The 20546-nt window shown below is 55.9% G+C and overlaps 3 protein-coding genes across 7 annotated transcripts; 2 read left to right on the top strand and 1 right to left on the bottom strand.

Moving 5' to 3' along the window:
- Positions 1-3070: 3070 nt before the first annotated feature.
- Positions 3071-8235, top strand: DOC2A (double C2 domain alpha). 2 transcript variants are annotated; one of them, XM_025415795.3, is made up of 11 exons: positions 3071-3287; positions 3967-4244; positions 4619-4698; positions 4921-4995; positions 5103-5212; positions 6713-6839; positions 6931-6990; positions 7067-7230; positions 7346-7427; positions 7504-7600; positions 7734-8235. In XM_025415795.3, exons 2-11 carry the CDS (start codon positions 3980-3982, stop codon positions 7877-7879), a joined length of 1206 nt encoding a protein of 401 aa, XP_025271580.1. In that variant the 5' UTR covers positions 3071-3287; positions 3967-3979; the 3' UTR covers positions 7880-8235. The 2 variants fall into 2 exon arrangements, with proteins under 2 accessions (XP_025271580.1, XP_025271579.1); XM_025415794.3 differs by lacking the exon at positions 3071-3287 and adding an exon at positions 3343-3681.
- Positions 8236-8268: 33 nt separating this feature from the next.
- Positions 8269-16632, bottom strand: INO80E (INO80 complex subunit E). 4 transcript variants are annotated; one of them, XM_025415811.3, is made up of 8 exons: positions 16357-16632; positions 16131-16201; positions 15846-15898; positions 13301-13379; positions 13090-13201; positions 12598-12714; positions 9434-9529; positions 8707-8845 (listed from the first exon to the last, which is right to left on the bottom strand). In XM_025415811.3, exons 1-7 carry the CDS (start codon positions 16435-16437, stop codon positions 9458-9460), a joined length of 585 nt encoding a protein of 194 aa, XP_025271596.1. In that variant the 5' UTR covers positions 16438-16632; the 3' UTR covers positions 8707-8845; positions 9434-9457. The 4 variants fall into 4 exon arrangements, with proteins under 4 accessions (XP_025271592.1, XP_025271593.1, XP_025271595.1 ...); XM_025415807.3 differs by lacking the exon at positions 9434-9529 and having other exon boundaries at positions 8269-8845; XM_025415808.3 differs by lacking the exon at positions 9434-9529 and having other exon boundaries at positions 8269-8845; positions 12598-12663.
- A 451-nt stretch (positions 16633-17083) lies between these two features.
- HIRIP3 (HIRA interacting protein 3) lies at positions 17084-19784 on the top strand. The gene is made up of 7 exons (XM_025415793.3): positions 17084-17219; positions 17297-17417; positions 17533-17647; positions 17882-18864; positions 18965-19133; positions 19217-19315; positions 19402-19784. Exons 1-7 carry the CDS (start codon positions 17155-17157, stop codon positions 19563-19565), a joined length of 1716 nt encoding a protein of 571 aa, XP_025271578.1. The 5' UTR covers positions 17084-17154; the 3' UTR covers positions 19566-19784.
- Positions 19785-20546: the final 762 nt, after the last annotated feature.

Below are 20546 nucleotides of genomic sequence, written 5' to 3'. Positions count from 1 at the left end.
GGTAAATTATGAACTTCTTACCCTGACCTGCAAGACTCTTGCTCAGCCCTGTCCACCCACCCACCTCAGCTCTTGCATGACCTCCCTCACTCAGCACACTGCAGTCTTTGCACACACCTATGCCTAGGACTCGCTTGCATCCCCTTCCAGTTAGGAAATGGTTAACTTCTCTTATCTTTCGGGTCTCAGCTGAGATAACACTTCCCTAGGAAGGGAACTCTCATGGCCTTCTGATCATCCCCTGTCTGTCTCACTGCATTAGACTTGTCTGTGTATTTGTCTATCTCCCCTACAAAGCTACGAAGCTAGAGATCACTGATCGTGGTTATAGACTTGCACCAAAGTATATAGTAGGTGTTCAATAAATATTTATTGGCTGAACGGATGGATGAAAATCTATCTGTGGACAAGCCAGGGCTGAGCACTGTCTACCATTTGCCCTGCAACTGGCTCCAGCTCCGGCTTTATCCTCACCTTCCCTCAATAAGGCTTTCTGCAGGTGTGTTGCTGGATCTGAGTGAAGCCAAGAGAAAGGCAGAAGCAGAGGAGGCAGGAATTCATGGCCAGCACCCCTGCCCCCCCCCCCCGGAAGCCCCCAGCCCCCACTCCCCCAGTTCTGCCTCTTGCCAAACCCACCAGCTCTGGTCCTGGATGGAGTCTCCCTTTGTCCTGCCTTTTTTCTTATCCTGGACAGTCCCAAAGGACACCTGTTGGTTGCCTCTAAATATATTTTAACATATTTTTTTTAACATATTCTTTTGCATGGCAACATATGTGCCTGGTACGAAATTCAAAAGGTACAAAAGGATGGAAAATAAGCGTTTCCTATTTCTGCCCTACTCTACCCCATAGCAATCTCCTCAGAGCTCAATGTCTTCTTGGGCAGGCTTCCAGGGATAAGTTACACACAAAAAACCAAACACATATAAACTCTTTTCTCCCCATTCCACACATAGTGTTCTGCATCTTACTTTTTTAGGTTAACCTGAGACTGGGAAGATGACTCTGTGCAAGTGCATACAAGTACCATGGGCTCTCTTTTTCATGGCTGCATACTATTTCATCACATGAAATTGTGTCAAAACCCACTGAACTGATACCCCGCTCGTGGACATTTAAGTTATTTCCAGTCTTTTGTCATTGCAAACATGTTGCATTTCAGAGCTCTGAACTTCTATTATTTTGCTCATGGGCCAGCCTATAAGCTAGAAGTAGAAATCCTAGAAGTAGAATTTCTGGGTCAAAGAGTCTATGTATTTGGCATCTTGGCATCCACCATCAGAATGGCCTCCGCAGAGGTGGTGCCTGCCCACTTACCCACAGCGTTGCACACATTGCGAGTTAATTGATGCTTTGAGTTTTGTCATCTGGTGGGTGATAAGTGCTATCTCAGTGTGGTCTGACTTTGCATTTCTCTCTCTTTAAAAAAAAATATTGTGGGCAGCCCGGGTGGCTCAGTGGTTTAGCACCGCCTTCGGACCCCCCCCCAGGGGGGGGGGCATGATTCTGGAGACCCAGGATTGTCTGGTTCCCTGCATGGAGTCTGCTTCTCCCTCTCCCTGTGTCCCTCATGAATAAGTAAATAAAACCTTTTTTTTTTTAAATGTGTACTTTTAAAAAATACAAATAACAATATTTCTATCTTAACCATTTGCAAGCATACGTACGGTTCAGTAGTGTTAACTATATTCACATTACTGTGCAACCACACTTCTCTTACTTTTAAATCACAGTACTTAGGGATGCCAACTTAGTGCTAGGCCCAGCTTGGGGCAGCCTCCATAACACTCCCAGGTGGTGGGGGAGACAGAAATGTAAGCAGGTAGAACTGAGCCTAAGGCAGGCAGCACACTGGAAGCAAGGGGGTGGGGTGGGGATGCTCCAGGAAAGGTCCTAGGAAGAGGTGACCCAGGATGACCCTGAAGAAAGGGAAGCTCTTTCTGGCAGAGGAGGTCCTATGAGCAAAGGTCCAGAGGCCTCAGGGATCCAGGTCTGTTCTAGGGACTGTAGGTAACCTTCCTGCCAACAGCCACGGAGGTGGGAGTGACGGGATGGGGATGGGAGGAGTCAGGGTCTTGGACCTAAGGGCTTGAAGGCCACTGTAGGTGCTCTGTTTTAGGGGAATGGCGGGTTTGGGGCAAAGAAGAGCAAAGATCTGAGGCTGGAGTTTGACAGGCAGATGGCAGGGTTCAGGTGGGAAATGGCGAACTGCAAGGCTCGGAAAGAAGCCCGACGCCTCACGGGAGGGATGGAATTGGACATGGCAGAGGGTGGGGTGAGGAAGGGTGGATTCCCAAGGGAGATGCCATCCCCGAGAAGGGGACCCCGGCCCTTGGGGACTGGCTGACCACAGGAGAGAGGCCTGAACAGCCCCAGAGAAGAGGCGTGGGGGAAGCCACAGCCTCGGACCCGTCCCCTCCGTCAGACTGTGAGGTTCCCCAGCCCGGCTTGGCGGGGAGAGGGCCCCCCAGGGTCCCAGGCCAGCGAGCGCGAGCGGATCGGATACCGTCCCCCGGCCCACCCCGGGTGACTGCGGATCTCTAAGCCCCGCCCCTACGGATTTGGGGAGGGGAGGGCCCAACAACCTATTCCCTCCCCCGGGCGCTGTCCGTGGGGGAGGGGCGTGAGGAGGCGCGGGGGGGGCCGGGGAGGAGGGAGGAGGCGCAGCGTCGCCATGGCAACCAGGCGGGTGGTCTGGGTCCCGCAGGCCCGGGGTGGGGGAAGCGAGGAGCCCGCAGGGGAGGGAGGCGCCGCGGGCTCGGTGCCGGGGCAGGGGCAGGGGCAGGGGCGGGGGCCCGGGGTCTCCGGGGAGTTGGGGAACACCGGGCAGTTCTCGCCGCTGCTTCTCGGTGGCGCAGGGAGCCCGTGTGTCCGCGAGTGTGTGCACGCGAAGTTCTCCGGGGTGGGTTAGTGCATGTGTGCGAGCGTGCGCACGTGGGCGCAGGCGTGTGCGCGGGAGTGCCCGTGTGTGTGTGCGTGTGTGTGTGCGCACTCGCGTGCGCCCCTAAGTGTGCCCGGCGGGCGCGGGCGGGAGAGTCCCGCCCCCTCCCCAGCCTCCGGCCGCCCCTCCCCGCCCCCCGCCGCCTGCGCCGGCTGCATCCTCGCCTCCACCTCGCTCACCCCCTCCTCCCCGCACTTTCTCCTGCTCACCCTCCCTCCCTCTCGGCTCTCACCGCCGGACTCCGCGCTCTTCTCGCTGGCCGCCCCGGGAATCGCCGGCCGCCACCGCCCAGCCCGTCCCCGCCGTCCCCCCAGTGCTTGGGCACCTGTTGGAGGCAGAGACACAGGTGCAGAGGGCTGGGCCGCCGGGGGCGTGAGGGTGAGGGCGAGCGTGCGTGTTAGCCTGTGTGCCCACGGGGTGTTTAGCTCCCTGGAGGCTGCAATTTCTGGCTCGTCTTGAATTGCCGGTCTCAGGAGGAGGCATCTGAGGCAGGGGTCCCCGCGTTGGGCTGCAGGGCGGGGGGGCCAGTCAGGCAGGCGGGCAGATCCCGCGGCTGCATGAAGGACAGTGGGCAGGGAAAGCGTAGAGGGGTGCGTGCCCCCTGGGCCAGACAAGCGCCTGGTGCAGAGGGATGGACAGTGCCTGTGGGGCTGCTTCCGAGGGAGGCAGGAGCCCAGGGGCGGAGGGCATCCCGGGATGAGGGCCAGGAGCCGGAAAGATGACACCGGGACCATCCAAAGGTATGTGGGCACGGCTGAGGTGGAGCTAGGACCTGCCTGGGGGAGTGGGCTGGCAGCCCGGCGGGGGTGAGGGGGGAGCAAAACAGGGGTCTGGGGGGCCCAGGCTTCCTGTCTGCCTGCGGGCTGGTACAGGCCACCTTCTCCCTTGACACCTGGGCAGGGAAGCCCGGGAGGGCCCCACCAGCTGGGGAGGTGGCCGCCTGGCCGTCTGCCAACAGCCGGCAGGTATGAAGAATCCACCTGGGGCTCACACTCTCTGGGACCTCCCTCTCATCCTTTTCGCAGCCAGGGGTGCTGCATGAGGGGCCGCAGGGGCGACCGCATGACCATCAACATCCAGGAGCACATGGCCATCAACGTGTGCCCCGGGCCCATCCGGCCCATCCGGCAGATCTCTGACTACTTCCCCCGCCGGGCACTGGGACCAGAAGGCGGGGGCAGAGATCTCAGGGAGGCCCCTGCTCGGCTGGCGCCCCTGGCCCTGGCCCCGCCTGCAGCCCTCCTTGGGGCCACCACACCCGAGGACGGAGCTGAGGTGGACAGTTACGACTCGGATGATACCAGTGAGTCTGGGGGCTTGGATGGAGGGCCCCGGGGGCTGAATGGGGGCTTTGGGGCCCGGGGCTCTGCGGGACGCGTGTTGGGGGAGGCGGGCACTGCCGCCTCAGCTGCAGTCGGGGCGGAGATTACAGTTTCAGAAAGGCTCAATATTCAATATTTCTGCTGAGACACTCAGCCACCCACACAGCCCCAGTTGCGGCCCAGCCAGGGACCCAGACACTCGCGCACAGGCTCGCAGGCTGACAGCCGCTGCCGACAGGCACACACCTTCACCCGCCAGCACCACAGGCTCCACAGCCCGCCTGCCCGGTGGTCTCTCACACGCCTGCCTTACACATCAACTCAGGACTCACGCTACCTCTTCCCTCTTTGCCAGCCGCCCTGGGCATGCTGGAGTTCGACCTTCTCTACGACCAGGCCTCCTGCACTCTGCACTGTAGTATTCTCAGGGCCAAGGTGGGCACTCCCTGCCTCCCCAGCTCTGGCCCTGTGTGCCTCCCACCCTGGGGGCGGGTTCCAGGTGTCCGGTTTGGACCTGTCCTCCTTCCCCCGACCCTTGTCCCCCAGCACCCCTCTTCTTGACTCTCCACACCCCAAGGATCCACTCTGCAGAGGGAGGGAGGGAGGCAGGCAGCAGGGCTGGGAGCTTGCAGCCCTCTTTCCTTCTGTCCTCTGCAGGGCCTCAAGCCCATGGATTTCAATGGCCTTGCTGACCCCTACGTCAAGCTGCACCTGCTGCCTGGAGCCTGCAAGGTAATAGCCTTTGACCCAGCTGGTGGGTCTGTCCCCACCCTTCCCCTGCCCTCAGGCTCTGTATGTCTGGGGGACATATATTGAGAATCTTCGTCCCCACACCTCAGGCCAATAAGCTAAAAACTAAGACTCAGAGGAACACACTGAATCCTGTCTGGAATGAGGACCTGACATACAGTGGGATCACGGATGATGATATCACCCACAAGGTGCTCAGGTGAGGGCTCCATTCTCCCTGTTCCTGAGGATTCCAGTCAGTACCTCCTCTGAGAGCTCTTTTTGGCACCTTCTTTGGTTGGTTGATCTGCTTCCCATTAAGCCCTTCTCAGATGCTCAAGAATAATCACTGGCTCCCCATCCCCTTTGGCAGGAAGCCAAAATGTTTCCCTGGCATTCCTGCCCCCCAAACATTTCCTCCTACTGCTGCTCCAGCAGAGGACGGACTTCTTCAGACTGACTTCTTCAGGCTGACCAGGTTCAATCAGCCTGACCTTTGCCTGTTATATTTCTTACACGGAAAGTGCCCCCCTCTCTTGGCCAGCCTAAATACCATTCATTCAATACTTGAGGCTGTGCCTCCTCTTGGAAGCTTTCCCTGGTCTCTGAGAGCCCTCCTCAGAGCCCCGACATGTCTGCCCCTTCTGTTGCCTGTGCCCCCCTAACATCCAGTGCTAAGGAGTGAAGGAAACGTGCTCCATCATCCCAGGAGGTGGAGCTGTGGGGGCTGTAGTCCCCGACTGGAGACCAGAGACTGGAGTGAAGGGGACCATAACCCAGGGCTTTATCTGTATTCTTGGCAATGGGGAAAGTGGGGGAGGGCTCGCATGGGGACAGGGGCATGGTCAGGGTTGTTTTGGAGGTCACCCTGCTGGTAGTGAGGCAGAAAGTCTGGCCCACCTTTCTGATGTGAGAGCATTAGGCCTGAGTAGCTGAGCACTCACGGGTGCCCAGCGCTGGGCTCTGCCTCTTTACATCTATTTCTCTTGATCCTGGCAGTTGATGGAGGTGGGTACTCCTATCTCCATTTTATGGATGGGAATTGAGGCATAGGGAGATGACTTGGCCAAGGTCACACAGGAAGCTAGTAGGTGCCAGAAGTGGAAGATAAATTCTCCCCTGTGACATAGCTTGAGTGTCACAACGGAAGCACCAGGAGCTGCAAGAAGGGATGAAGAGAACTAAAAATCATTTCTTACTCGCTGGGCTCCTGGGTCTCTCCCAGACTGGTTCCCTGCTGCATGCAGACAAGGCCAGGAGTCCCAGAGGTGTGGGGTCCTAGTGTGACTGGCCAAGGCTCCTCAAGGTGCTTCTAGCCCTTGCTCACACAATCTGACCCACACCCACCAACGTGTGCTCTGGGCACGTTGTTCAGTTGGCTCCAATCCCCAGGCTCTGAATGGAGGCTCCAGAGGGTGCTGGTGCTCGGGCTTTGTGAGGGCCTCCTGAAGGAGCAGTGCAGGTCCTGACGGACCCGGGATGGCCTGGACAGCTGGAGAGGGAGGGCCAGGGGAACAGGGCAAATCACAGCGTCCTTCTCACTCCTCCTCAGCTCCAGGCCCGGTGCCCACCACACAGCCCGTGAGACAGGTGAGGCGTAGAGTGTTTGGGGCAGAGCTAGGATAGGCTTCAGGTGCTGAGTTCAGTTGGAGGACCTTTCTCCCACAGGGGAGCAGGCTCAGGCATGCCAGGGGGCCCTGACCCTATAATTCCCCGCCAGGATCTCCGTCTGTGATGAGGATAAGCTGAGCCACAATGAATTCATCGGGGAGATCCGAGTACCCCTCCGCCGCCTCAAGCCTTCACAGAAGAAACATTTTAACATTTGCCTTGAGCGCCAGGTCCCGGTCTGTGTGAGGCCGGTGGGGTGCTGCAGGTGGGGTGGGGGGGCAGCCCCAGGGAGACCAGGTTTCCAGAATCTTCTCTTCACCTCCTCAGTTGGCTTCACCATCCTCCATGTCAGCGGCCCTGAGGGGCATCTCCTGTTACCTGAAGGAGGTGAGGTACCTCAGAGGGACCACATCTGGGTGGGAGGTGGCAAGGATGCAGGCTGACCCCTAAGTCTGCCCTACAGCTGGAGCAAGCCGAGCAGGGCCCTGGGCTGCTGGAAGAGCGTGGGCGCATCCTACTGAGTCTCAGCTACAGCTCTCGGCGCCGGGGGCTGCTGGTGGGCATTGTGCGCTGTGCCCACCTGGCTGCCATGGACGTCAATGGCTACTCCGACCCCTACGTCAAGACGTGAGCCCATCCTCCCTCTTTCCTCCCCCTCCCCCCAGCCTGACCTCTGCACCATCTTCCTCTGGGGCCTGATCTGTCCCTAACTGCCCCACTCCACTACCCCGCCCCCCCGCAGGTACTTGAGGCCTGATGTGGATAAGAAATCCAAGCACAAAACGTGTGTGAAGAAGAAGACTCTCAATCCGGAATTTAATGAGGTAAGCAAGGCAGGGCCCAGAAATTGAGGGGTGCTGGGGGCAGGGCCTCATGGAAGCTATGGCTGTTCCACCTCAGGACTTCTTCTATGAGATGGAGCTCTCTGTTCTGGCCACCAAGACTCTGGAAGTCACAGTCTGGGACTATGACATTGGAAAATCCAATGACTTCATCGGTGAGGGAGGAGCCTGCCTGCTGGGTGGTGCTGATGGATGGGGGGTGGGTGGTGTTGTTGGAGGGGGTTGGAGGGGTGGGCATATTGGCAGTGAGATGGGCCCCGATTTTGCCCACCCCTTCCTCCTTCCCAGGTGGCGTGTCCCTGGGGCCTGGGGCCCGGGGCGAGGCCCGGAAGCACTGGAGCGACTGTCTGCAGCAGCCGGACGCAGCCCTGGAACGCTGGCACACCCTGACCAGCGAGCTGCCCCCAGCGGCTGGGGCCCTGCCCTCAGCCTGAGTGGGACCGCACCTGCCCTGCACAGGCCCCTCGGGCCGGGTCCAGTACCCAACCTTCGCACGAGTGTGTTGCACGTTTACACGGGGTAGATGCCCCGCCCCCACTACCTGTCTTATTTTGTGAGAGTCCGCGTAACCGTGGGTCTGTCTTCTCGTGAGGGACCGTGGAGATCTATATTCACATATGCAAACTTCCTCCTGCCTGACTGCTACCATGCAAATATGCAAACACCCATCCTGTGCACGCCCGCAGGGGGCTGCTGGCTCCTCTCCTGCCTCTCCAGGCTGCCCCGTCCCCCTCAGCCCACAGGGAGGAGGTCGGATTAGGAGGGGTTCGGAGGAGGAGAATGTTTCCAAAAGAGAGAAGGACAAAAAAAACAAAAACAAAAAAAAGAGCCACTCCTTTAATACAGAATCTTCGTTAAAAACCAACCAACCTAGCCCTGTACAGCTGCCCTTTTGAATGGGGGGACCACTATGCGGTCTCCGCCTCTCTGAGAGGCGGCAGATGCTCCTGGCCACTCATTTAACTAACTGTCCCCTGGATGGGGCCCAGATGGGAGGGCCCCCCTCCCCAGTGGGGACCCACCTTCCAGGGGACATTCGTGCATGTTTACGCCTTTTCTGATTGTGTCAGTGGCCGCGGCATGGCAACTGGGCGTCAATAAACGTCTCTGCGGAAGCTGGGGGGCTTGTGTGTGCTGGCATCGGGCGAGGGGCAGGGGCTCAGCCACAGGGGGGCGGGTCACTCCGGGATGTCGATCACCAGGTCATCGTCCCCATCCAGGGCATCGTCCCCGCTGCCCGCGTCGCTGAACATCTGCCGAGGGACGGCGCTCAGGATGGTTGGCGGGGGCATCTTGGGTGGAGGCAGTGGGGCCAGGGCTGCCCCCACCCCAGCCCCGGAACCCCGGCCCGGGAAGGTCAGCGGCCCTCCCACAGGGCAGTCGGGGGGTCCCACCGCCATCTGCAGCAGGGGGAAGAAACACAGGGAGGGCTTGTCAGGGAGGCACTGGACCTCCAGAAGGCTGGTGGGGCCTCTGCAGGCAGTTCTGGGGGCAAGGAGGGGGCAAAGGCTCATGCCGGGGGAGTGGACACAGCTGAGCCAGCCAGTGCTGGAATTGGGGGGGCCTGCCTCACCTTAGCCCCTGGAGTCTCAACCCAGCAAGTGCCTGCAGGTGAGGGGTAGTGATGGAGGCAGTGATGAGGGTGGTGGTGGTGGTGGTGGTGGTGGTGGTGGTGGGAGTCTTACGGGAACCAGGAGAAGGCCAGGCCCTGCCCTCTCCAGGGATGCACCTTGGCTGCCCCTGTGATAGCACTTAGAGCCAGTCAGAGGCAGCCTGCAGCGCCTGCCGGCCCGCCCCTGGGCACCTCAGACCCCATTTGGCAGCACTGGCCTCATCTCCCTCCTACTTTGGGACTCACTGGTTAGGTGGAGGGGGTCCTAGGTCTTCGCCCCCCGCCGTGTGAGGCTACTACCTCTTAAACCTTGGACGGGCCCCTCTTTGGGATCCCCGCAGCCACTGGCCTGGGCCAGGCCCTCCTCTCAGCTCACCTGGGCTACCACGGTACCAGCCTCCTAACTGGACTCCCTGCCTTCAGCCTCTCCCAGAGCCAGTTCCTCCTCCACACTGCAGCCAGAGTGAGCTCTCTAAAACACAAACCTGAGCACGTCATTCCTCTACTCAAGGGACAGGCGGTAAGGAGTGCCTGAGAATAGGCCAGTCCCTCCATCTCAAGTGTCCTTTTCTATTTACCAAATGTCCTGCTGTGTCCTCTGAGGCTGGGGAGTGTCCTCTGTCCTGCCCAAGCATCTGGCCCCCGCCCCCTGCCAGGAGTTCTCCCCACAGAGAGCTCTGTGGGCACAACTGTGAGCACCTGCTATGTGCTGGGTGATGTCCATTCCTGATCTCTGACCATTCTGACTGCCCTGAGGGGGGGTGGGGGTGGTCAGAGGTGGAACCTGAGACTTGCAAATGGAGACTTTCTAGGCACAGGCCCACGGGTGCCCTCCCCGGCCCCCCCGGAGCAGTGTCCCATTTGGCCCCAGGTGGGGGTGGCAGGAGCGCTTGTGTGCCTTTACAGTGGCCCTGGGATTGCTTTCACTCCATCGGCCCTCATGGCTGATTTCTGCCTCTTCAGGAGCTCCCAGGCCTGCTGTTGTCCTGGGAGGGGGTGTCAGAGTGGGCTTGTCTCTCCTGGTCAAGGGTTCAGGGTACAGGAGTTGCCCAGGACTGGTGACAGACAGGAGGCCCAGCATCGTGAGGACAGCCTCCCCCTCCTCTGGCTGCCACCTTTCCATCCCATCCTAGTCCCTACGTCCCACCTCTGCACAGTCTTCCTCAGTGGCCTCTGGGACTGAGAGCAGCTCCTGTTTATACACAGCTTACTAGGGACCAGGCACTGGGCTATGTGTTTCCTCTCTCTTGACTCATGTTATCCTACAGTGAGCCCCACCCCCCGCCCTGAACGAAAAAGCAAGCCAGGGCTCAGAGGGTGAAATGACTTGCCCAAGGTCACATGGGGAGCTCGTGGAAGAGCCAGGACTCAAACCCACTCTGTCTGACTGGGGCCCAGGCTCTTACCTGACCTGTTCCCATCTTCACGGCTGTCCCTTGTCTCCTCAGACTAATCCGGAAATTTCAGTTACTCCTACCCCTATACAGGACATCCTGGCTCCAGGCACCCAGGCCTTCTGTGATCCCACCTCACCTGACGTTTTTTTCTGATGTCCTCCTTTCTCACTCCTGCATCAGCCTCAACAATACTTCTGTGACATCCTTGTGTTCCTTCCACTCTTGCTCAGCCTGCAATTTCCAAATCTCACTTCTCCTGGCCTCAAATGTTACCTCTTCTTTGAGGCCTTCTTAGATTTACCCCCTCCACCATAGCAGCTGATCCGGGGCCCTCTCTCAACCAATCTTCTCTCTCCTCTATGGTCACTTCTCAGCTCCCCATCACCTCTATGTCAGGACCCTGCAACTCAGAAAACCTCACTCATGCTACACCTCTACCCATCTGCTCAGGTTTCACTGACCCTTGCCTTCTATACCATCCTGCTCTACAGGCCAAAAGCAAAACTCCTGCCAAGGAGAGCGCAGGCCTAGCATTATCACCCATTATCTACCCACTTTTCACGCTCAAGGGCCAAGGTCACATATAGAGTAAGAGGGGGAGCTGGGATCTGAGCTCCAGAACCCACACTCCTAACTACCACAAACGTGACCTCCTACTTTGCTTTTGGCTCCAGTGCCTTGTGTTTATAATCTACCCAATTTGAAAGCTGTCTTGTCTAGTCCCAATTCCACTTTGACTCAGAGTTGGAAGGGCAATGTGCTTTCTGTGTCCTCATTGCTCCTGGGGCTCATTCCTTCTCCATGTACGATCTCCCCCAACAATCACACCCGCCTCCATGCTGAGGATTTCAAAACGTGCACCCCACGAGCCCCAGGCTCACGTTCTCCTGTTGTCTCACTGGCATTTCCAGACAGCATCTCAGTATGTCCAAACTCCGTCTTCCCTTGCAGAGCTGCTCCTCCCAGACCTCCCTGTCTCAGAGAAAGGCTAATACACTTTTTCAGTTGCTTGGCCCCCAAACCCTGGCTTTGCTGGTCTTCCCACTGCTCCCATCTTCGAAACTGATCTGCCAGCTACTTTTCAGCAGTTCTAGTTGCTTCACTGCAGGACCTTCCTCAGAGGCCTCCCCACTTCCATCCTGACCCAGCCCTCCTCAGTCTATTCACACAGCAGGGAATCCCATAAATCTGAGTCGACTCCCCTCTGCCCAACCTTTTGCAATGGCTCCCTGTTTCTTTCAGGGTACAAGCAGCCTTTACAACACTGGGGAGGCTCTTCATGATCTTGTCCCTTGGTTATTTCTCTGATCTGTTCACCCCACCACCCACCCCTCCCTTCCCTCCAGCCACGCTGGCCTCCTTCCTGGTCCTTGAACAAGGCAAACACACACCTTCCTCAGGGCCTTTGCATTGCTTGTTCTCCCCGAAACACTTGCTCAGAGAGCCACGTAGTTGGTTCTCATTTCTTTTAAGCCTCTGACCAAATAACATCCTAGATCCTAGATCCACCCATAAGTACCAGCCCCCATCTGCTCTGGAGCTTCCCATCTCTCTAACTGGCCCCATTTCTAGGCATTGACACCTACTTATCTTGTGTATTTTCCACTCTCTTGCTAGAATGGGAGCTCTGTGAAGGTGGGGATTTTTGTGTTTTGTTCACTATTGCATCTCTCTGCATCTCCTAGAACAGTGCCTGGTACATAGTAGGTGCTAAAGAAACACTTGTTACACATGGTTTGATTGCTCATTTACAGATGCAGAACTGGACCTGGCGGGTCAGAGAGACCTGCTCAAGGTCATGTGGTTTTTAACTAGTGCAGCCTTGACAGGAGTCCACGTCCCATAGCTCCACCCGTTCTAAGGCTGCCTGGCATCACAGGATACCTGGGAACAAGGAGCGTGGCCCCCACTCTGAGCGTCCCAAGCAAGGTTGGTCCTGTCCCTCATTTTTCTCCACATCAAGCCTGTGGACTAGGACTTCTCTGATCCACCCCTCAGTGCCTAGCCCTAGGCTGGGCCCCCAGCAGCCCCAAATCAATCCTTAGAATTTCCTGGACAGGCCCCAGCCCCTGTCTTGAGCCTCCCTTGCATGGCTGTCCTCCTGCCGTTCTGGCCCCTCCCTAACATCCCCCAATCAGGGTACCTTGAGTTTCCGGGGCAGGCGGGGCCGTTTCTCCCGCTTGGGCCTCAGGGGGCTGGGCTCGGGCAGCTGCAGGGCCAGGTAGTCAGAAGGGAATGGGGGGTAGGGGGGGGAAGCCAGCTGCAGGCAGGAGTGGGGGGATGGAGATGGGAAATGGAGTAGATGGGGTGGGGGAGAGGGAAGAAACGCACAGGAGGAGGAATGGAAAAACAAGAGGTGGTGATGAGTGTGGCTCCCGAGAACAGAAGGGGAAGGGACAGCAGCAGGACTGTGTCCTGAGCTCTGCTCTCCTCAGCCGCGCCTGTCCCCCATTCCTAAGCCAGAGAGAAGTGGGCAGCCCCGACCTCACACCCCTCCAATGGAGGCTTGCTGGCCACACCCAGACAGATGTCCCCAGAGTTGGGCTGGCCTTCCCCTGAGGCCCATCTGGCCAACAATGCCCACCTTACTCCCAGGTGGCTCAGTTACCACTTCCCACCCATGACCGCAACTCACCGAGCTCAGGTACGGGGAGGGGGCCGTGGAGGCCTGAAGGGGAAACCCCGTTGAAGGAGGCAGGGAGAGACTGGAGGGGGAGGGGGCACCCCCCAGCGGAGGGCTTCTCTTCCTGGAGAAAGGATAGGAGAGGGGGACGGTCAGAGGCAGCCAGACGCCCGGGTGTCCACTCCCACTCCACCCCTAGAGAAGAAGGTCGGCTTCTTCTCACCTCTTGGGGGCTGGCGTGTCCGACAGCTTGGGTGTTCCCTCTGTCTCGCTGTTATCTGAAGATGCAGTGGCATCTGAGTCTGTGAGACGGGAGGGCTGGTCAGAGGGAGGGTGGGGGGCTCTACCTTACCTCAGAGAAGTAGAGTCTCAACTCTACAGAAGGGCCCCGGGGACTCTGACTCCCTAGTTGGCACATATGTGCTATTCTGGGGGAGGCTCACAGCTTCACCAGCTTCATAAAACATCCTTTTCAACTGACTTCCTGCCTGGACTCCTCCATCGTAACATGTCTGTCAAGCACTTAACTTTGTGCCAGGCTCTGCAGGAGTGCTCTGGTTCACCACCGCTCCTGTGTTCATAACTAGCCAAGGAGGAAGGTGAGGGCATCACGTTCTCTTTCCTGATGAGTTCATTGAGGCCCAGAGAGTAAGGTGAGGAGCTGGGACTTAAACCCACATCTCTGACTCCTTGACCGTCTCCTAAGCAACCTTCAGCTACTGCCTCTGTTGCACTTCCCACATCCCGAGTCCTGTTCATCTACCTTCATCTCTCTCCTATCTTTATCCTCGTTCCAACTACCACCAGGTCAGGTCATCACCACATCAAAATCACCAGCTCAGCAATCTCACTTCTCCTGCCATCCACGGTCTACTCCAACTCCAGAATGATCTAAATGTAAAGCTAATCACAGCCTTCCTGGTGACATCCTCTACAGCCTGCAAGTATGTGGAGTGCTTCTTAATCTGGCCTCAACCTACCTTTCTGGTCTTCCAACCAAACTGTACTCTTCCTTCACATCATGCCCAACTATTTCCTCTAAAAAGACAGTGAACTCCCAGTTATGCATTTCTACCAAGAAGGCCCATTGTTCATTTAACAAATAACTAGTACCTGGGGTAAATGCCACCCCATTTCTCTGCTCAGATCCTTTAAGAAGCAAATTAACCACCACGATTCTGAGAAGTCTTCCATAATCCCTCAGGCTCAGTTACTTGCTAGCTTTCCCTAAAACTCAACTCTCACTTGTCAGGGCTCTCCTCACACTGCGCTAAGATGTGTCATGTGTGGGTGTCTCCCTGACCAGACTGTGGGCTTTTCCAGGATACAAGTGGTGGCTTCCGTCCCTGGCTCTCTCTCACTCTTCAGATTTATCCCACTCTGATCATGAACATGCTGTTTTTCTCATGGCTCCTGTCCTAAAGACCCCCTCCAGCAGGAAGATACCTGGAAGACCTCAGGGAAGGAATAGGCAGGCAATGAAAAACAAGAGTATGAGCCAAATGATTTGTCTCAACCTACATAAGCTGGCTCCTGCCTATTTCTCTGACTTCATCCATCATCTACCAATCCTATCGTACATAGACTAATGGCCATTGTGTGTTCCAATAAAACATTATTTACAAAAACAGGTATCCTGGCTGGCTGCTGGCTGCTGACCCTGACTCCACATCAGTGTTTAAAGGCACCACAGAGAGAGATTTGTATGCGCCATGGGTTATAAGGAACCCACGCTGGAACAGGACCACCAAAGTCTATCTTAGCACTTTTTCAAACTGTGGGTCTTGATCCATTGGTGGGGCATGAAGTCAATGTACTGGTTTGCAACCAATATTATAAATTTAAAAAAAAAGGAAAAAGCGGTCTAAAAACCATCAGAACTAATTATGTATGACTTAACATTGTTTCATTAAATTGTCTTGTAAGTATGTATGTATTCGGGGACTTGGTCTGACATAATAAGCAGGGCTCAAAACACAGTTTGGAAACATGCTTTACATGCTTCAGCCCTTCTGCCCTTCAGGCAACCTGACCCATTTTTACCTCAGGGCATTTGCCTCTGTCATTCCCCCTGCCTAGTAATCTTTCACTTGTATCTTCACAAGACTGGTTTCTGCTTCTTATTTAGATCCCAGCTCAAACACTACTTCCTGAGAAAGGCTTTTCTTGAGCACTCTATTGATGCTGCCTTTATCTGCTTTTGCATGGTCTGCAAACTAAGAATGGGTTTTACGTTTTTAAAGGGTTTGGGGTGGGGGTAGACTCAAAGAAAAAATACTACATATGACATGTGAAAATTTCAGGAAATTCACATTTCAGTATCCATAAATAAAGTTTTATTGAAACACATCCATGCTTGTTTACTTAACGTATCACCTGTGGCTACTTTTGCACTACGACAGCAGAACTGGGCAGTTGCAACAGTTCTGCAAAGCCTGAAATATTTTTTACCTGGCCATTTACAGAAAAAGTTTATCAACTCCTGTTCTACTCCAATCACTACCATACAACCCTGATTTTCCTTTCAAATCTAAACTCCTAGTTTCTCTGCTTTCCTGTTACTCCCAGCCAGAATGAATATTCCACTGTATCCTCTGTGCAAAGCAATAAATGCTTGAGGGAAAGAATGGTAGAGGTGAAGAACAAGCAATAGATTTAAGAACCACTGGAGATGTTATGAGCCTCCGAAGCCTATAAGGAAGGGCCCAGGAAGCTTGCTGAACTGCTAGGAGCCACATCCTCCACCAATTTTTCATGACCTTGCTCACCAGAGGAATCTTCATCCACGTTCTCGTACTGCAGAAGTCGGTCTAGGAGGAAACTAGGGTAAGAGGCAGGGAGAACAAGAGTGTTTATTCCCATCTCAGCAATGTTCTCCTGTACCCTGTCCCTTCTAGCTGGCCCGCTGGATCCCCATATCAGCCCCGAGCCAGGCGCCATGCATTCGTGGCCCACTTCCAAGGATGGGATCCGAATGCAGATCCACAGGAGCCACAACACCCGCAGGAATGCAGCCCTCCCGCCTCCCCACCCCCACCCCCACCGTGTCCCACCTCTTATCCCGGGACACCTTCAGCAACTTCCTCTGCGCCTTCCTCAGCTCCTCCTGGAAGCACTCGTGTTCCTGTGTCACAGGCAAGGTGGACGCTGAGCCAACAGCCATCCGTAAAGGGGCCGGGAACCCGGCGACAGCTCACTCCGCTCCCTTTACACGTGGGTAAACTGAGGTTCTACAAGCGCCAGGCCTCAACCCCCACAACCTCCCACCCCAGCACTCACGTAGATGAGGAACTTGAGCTTCCGCTTCAGGTTCCGGTATTTTTTCTTGTAGTCCACTTCGCCGTCCGCCGGCCCGTTCATGACCTGCTCCGGGAGCAGTGCCCCGCAGGAGTCGGGCGTCCCGCTACCCGGAGCCTGCACAGCCCGGCCTCTCACGCCTCCACTTCCGGAGACTCCGTAAGGCTGTGTCCGCCGGGACTACAACTCCCGGCGTACCCCGCGCCCAAGGATCTTAACCACAGGGGCTGCCCTGCTAGGAACACCGGAAAAAGAACGTTGCTTCCAGGGGCTGCGCTGAAGATGGTGTCGCATCGACGCGATGATGTCATAAAGATGGCGGACGCCGGAGGCACCTTTGCCGATTCTGGTTGTGCTTAGCAAATCGCAAGCCACAAGACTTTCCCCCAGGGACTCCTAGTCTTCAGGCGAGGATATCCTTTTTCATCTGTCTTTCGAAATCGCAGCGGCCTAACTTAGTAACAGTGACCACGGACGGAAGCAGTGTCGCGGGTTGATTACGTTACACCCAAAGGCTACAGGCGACAAGTCGGTTTCTAATGAGAACTTTAAAAAACGATTGATTCTAAGAAAAGGAAGGAGCCGCGAGACTCTCCAATTACCTGGGGCAAGCAAGTTTTGTCTGGCAAGGTTCTCGGTCCAAGCGACCAGCCACCGACCCCCCAACGGTCCCTCTCCTCACGGCGCCACGACCGTAGGAGTGCGCAAGCTCCTGTCAAACGCGGTGACGGAGGCCGAGAAGAAAAAAAGGCGGGAGCCACCAATTCCAGGTGGAGCAAAATGGCGCGGGAGAACGAGATGCAGGAGTTCATCTGTAGCTTTTTCCGAGGCCGCCCGGACCTCAGGTGCACTAGAGGCTAGAGTTGGGGTTGGAAAGGGCAGGGGCGGGACGGGGACTCCGTTTTGACACCTGTCTCCGCAGCACGCTCACGCACTCCATCGTGCGGCGGAGGTTCTTGGCTCACGCGGGCCGCGACCACCTGGAACCCGACGAGAAGCAGGCGTTGAAGCGGCTAGTGGAAAAGGAGCTGCTGAAGGTGCAGGTGTGCACGGAGTCTGGGCCACGGGAGGCGGGGTTTGTTGCCGAGGAGGAGGGGATCTGGGAGGGGCTAGGGAACGACACTTTGATACACGTTTTGCCCTCTCGCGCATGCACAGGTGGATGAAGCAGGTGCCAGGGAAGAGAAGGTAGATCTTGCCAAGAAGGCAAAGAGACCTCCCACCACGAGCAGTGGCCCCCAGAGGAAAAGGTTCCGTTTCAATTCGGAGTCAGGTTAGTGCCTTCTGCATAATTGGTTCATTCAAAAAGCATTTACCGTGTATGTATTATACCAAGGCATTAGAGATCGGCAGGAGGCCAGTGAGTCAGGAATCGGTCACAGGGGTTTGATTGATTGGTAGCTGTTTCCTGTTGCCCCTCTCCATCTGTCAGAGGCAACCAATCCCAAGTGGAGGGAGAAGGGACAGGAGGAACCCATCCCAACCTTCTTCTCTTTCCACATTCCAGAGCCCAGTTCTGCAGCCTCCAGTCCAGACTGCTTTGGCCCCACAGCAGAGAATGAGATGGTGGCAGCAGAAGTCAGTCCAACTGAGGAGAGTCCAAAGCCAGCTTCAAAGAAAGCAGTTGAGGAGAGTAGTGATAAAGAAGAACAGCAGAGGGGCCTGACTGCAAAGACTGGATTAGAGGTGGAGAAGGAGAGCAGTGAGGAGGAAGAGGGCTCTGCCAGAACAAGTAAGGTCTCCAAGGAACAGAGCGAGGAAGAGGAGGAGGAGGAATCTAAAGGCAGGATTAGGAAGAAACCAGTGACAAAGAATAAGCAGGCACCAAGCAAAACTTCAGCCAGTAGGAAGCAGGCAAGGGAGGAGAGTGAGGACAGTGAGAAGGAACCTACCCAGAGGACAAGAAAGGCAGAGGGAAAGAAAGGTACTAAAAGCCACCAGGAAAGTGAAAAGGATAGCGAGGAGGAGGACACCCTAGCCAAGAAGAAAGACAACAGAGAGGAAGAGGAGCATTGGAAAGCTGGAGCCGGGAGCAATGGAGGGAATAAGTCAGCGTGGGAGGAGAGGAGCTGTAAGCAGAAAAGCAGGGCAGCAAGACTGCTGGGAGACTCAAGGGACAGAGAGGAAGAAAAGGAAAAAGCAGAGACAAGTAGTGGAGATAACAGCGGGGGAGATGAAGAGTCCCTAGTGCAGAGAAAGAGAAAGGATAGGACCCCACGGAAGGGTGGGAAAAGGCAGAGTGGAAGCAGCGAGGATGAGGAAGACAGCTGGAGAAAGGTGAAACCAACTACTGAAGGCCCTGGAAAGACAGTAGAAGTGGGCAGTATCGGTGAGGCGAGTGACTCGGAGAGGGAGGTGAGTGACAGTGAGGCAGGGGATAGCCCTAAGCGGGAGATGGAGAATCAGTCTTCCAAGAAGAGCTCCAGAAAGGGCAGGACCCGAAGCTCCTCCTCTTCCACAGATGGCAGTCCGGAACCCAAAGGCAGGAAGGTGAGGGTAAAGATAGTGTGGGAGGCCACCTTCAGGGAAGAGGGAGACCCTGACTCAGACCCTGAAGGTTTGGCCTGCAGCTGCCATCTCTCCTTGCCAGGCTGGCTCTGGTCGCCGTGGTGAGGACCACCCAGCTGTGACGAGGCTAAAGCGCTACATTCGGGCCTGTGGTGCCTATCGCAACTACAAGAAGTTGTTGGGCCCCTGCCGCTCACACAAGGAGCGTGTCAGTGTCCTCCGGGCAGAGCTGGAAGCCCTGGGCATGAAGGGTGAGGCCAGGTGTGCCCTGGGGGCTGCAGGAGAGGGCCTGGGCTGCTGGGGAAAAGAGGATCACCAATGTCTTTTGCCCCAGGTAACCCTTCCTTAGAGAAGTGCCGGGCCCTGAAAGAGCGGCGGGAGGAGGCAGCTGAGGTGGCCTCCTTGGACATTACCAACATCATCAGCGGTTCAGGTGAGGATTTCCTCCCACTCCCCAAGAGATGGGGCTTAGATTTTCTCAGACAACTGATCTCCCGCTTTTCCTGCCCTCCAACCCAGGCCGGCCACGCAGACGTACAGCTTGGAACCCGTCAGGAGAAGCTGACCCCCCAGGGGAGCTATACCGCCGGACTTTGGGCTCAGATGATGAGCAGCCCCGTGTCCCACCCCCGGATTGGTCACATATGCGTGGCATCATCAGCAGTGATGGAGAGAGTAACTGAACTCCTCCCGTTCCAAGAGGCTTTCCACTTGTAGAAGGCAGATATGGCACTTGCACCCCCCTGCCCCCATTCCAATCTTTGCCTGCAAAGCAGTAACAGCTTTCTTCAAAGACTTTGCAGCCCCCACGGACACAAGTTATTGGGATCCTAATTCTCATTAGTTTAAGTTGTTTGCAGGAGTTTATTTTTTAAGCCTCAATAAAGGAGTTGTTTTAATCACTTCGCCAAAACTGGTCCCCACTTGGGGCGCCTGGCTGGCTCAGATGGAGGAGCATGTGGCTGTTGATCTAGGGGTTGTGAGTTTGAGGTGTAGATTACTTAAAAACCCAAACAACAAAAACCTCGTCTCCATTCTCACTCCCTGTACTTTGAGCCAGGAAGGTGAAGAAGGTAGCCAGTGTCCCCACCCAGTCTGGCTCCATTTCCCCCAGGTTTTCCAAATGAAGACCCAGCCTCCAGCCCCTGCCATCCAGTCTGCCACTAGGTTCTATCAGAGAAGAGTGTGGCTCCTACCCACTTCCTTTCACCCTGACCAGCAGGGTTCATCATCATCCTTTTAAGCTGTGTTATAACCTGATGCCTAGCTGGGAGGAGGGTGTGAATAACTGGCCTTAAGAAAAATGTGAAAAACAATGAAATAACTTGGGGACAGCTGGTGTTTACGTCTTCTTTCTCTCCCCTTCTGGAAACAGCCACTTAGTCCCTGGGCCAATTCTTTCGCCTTAAAGGGGTGGGTACAGGTTGTAGACCTGACCAATCCAAGTACCCCAGGCCTCTGGCTTCAGACTGAGCCAATGAAGTCACTTTAGGACTTTGCTGGCATTCTTGCTGTTGAGGCTGCTGCTAAGATGTAGGCTTAGAGCTGCCAGGAGCCTATGTGTGAGGTGAACCTTCTGAAAATGTTTGAAGTCAAAGCAAAGGGAAGTAGAGGCCAAAAACCTGATGAATTCCTTTAAAGTTTTGGATCCAGTCATGCTCAAA

Source organism: Canis lupus, chromosome 6, assembly GCF_003254725.2.
Source record: "Canis lupus dingo isolate Sandy chromosome 6, ASM325472v2, whole genome shotgun sequence".
NCBI classification, from domain to species: domain Eukaryota; kingdom Metazoa; phylum Chordata; class Mammalia; order Carnivora; family Canidae; genus Canis; species Canis lupus.
Note: the sequence above shows the minus strand (reverse complement) of the source record. Positions and strands in the feature narration are given on the sequence as shown.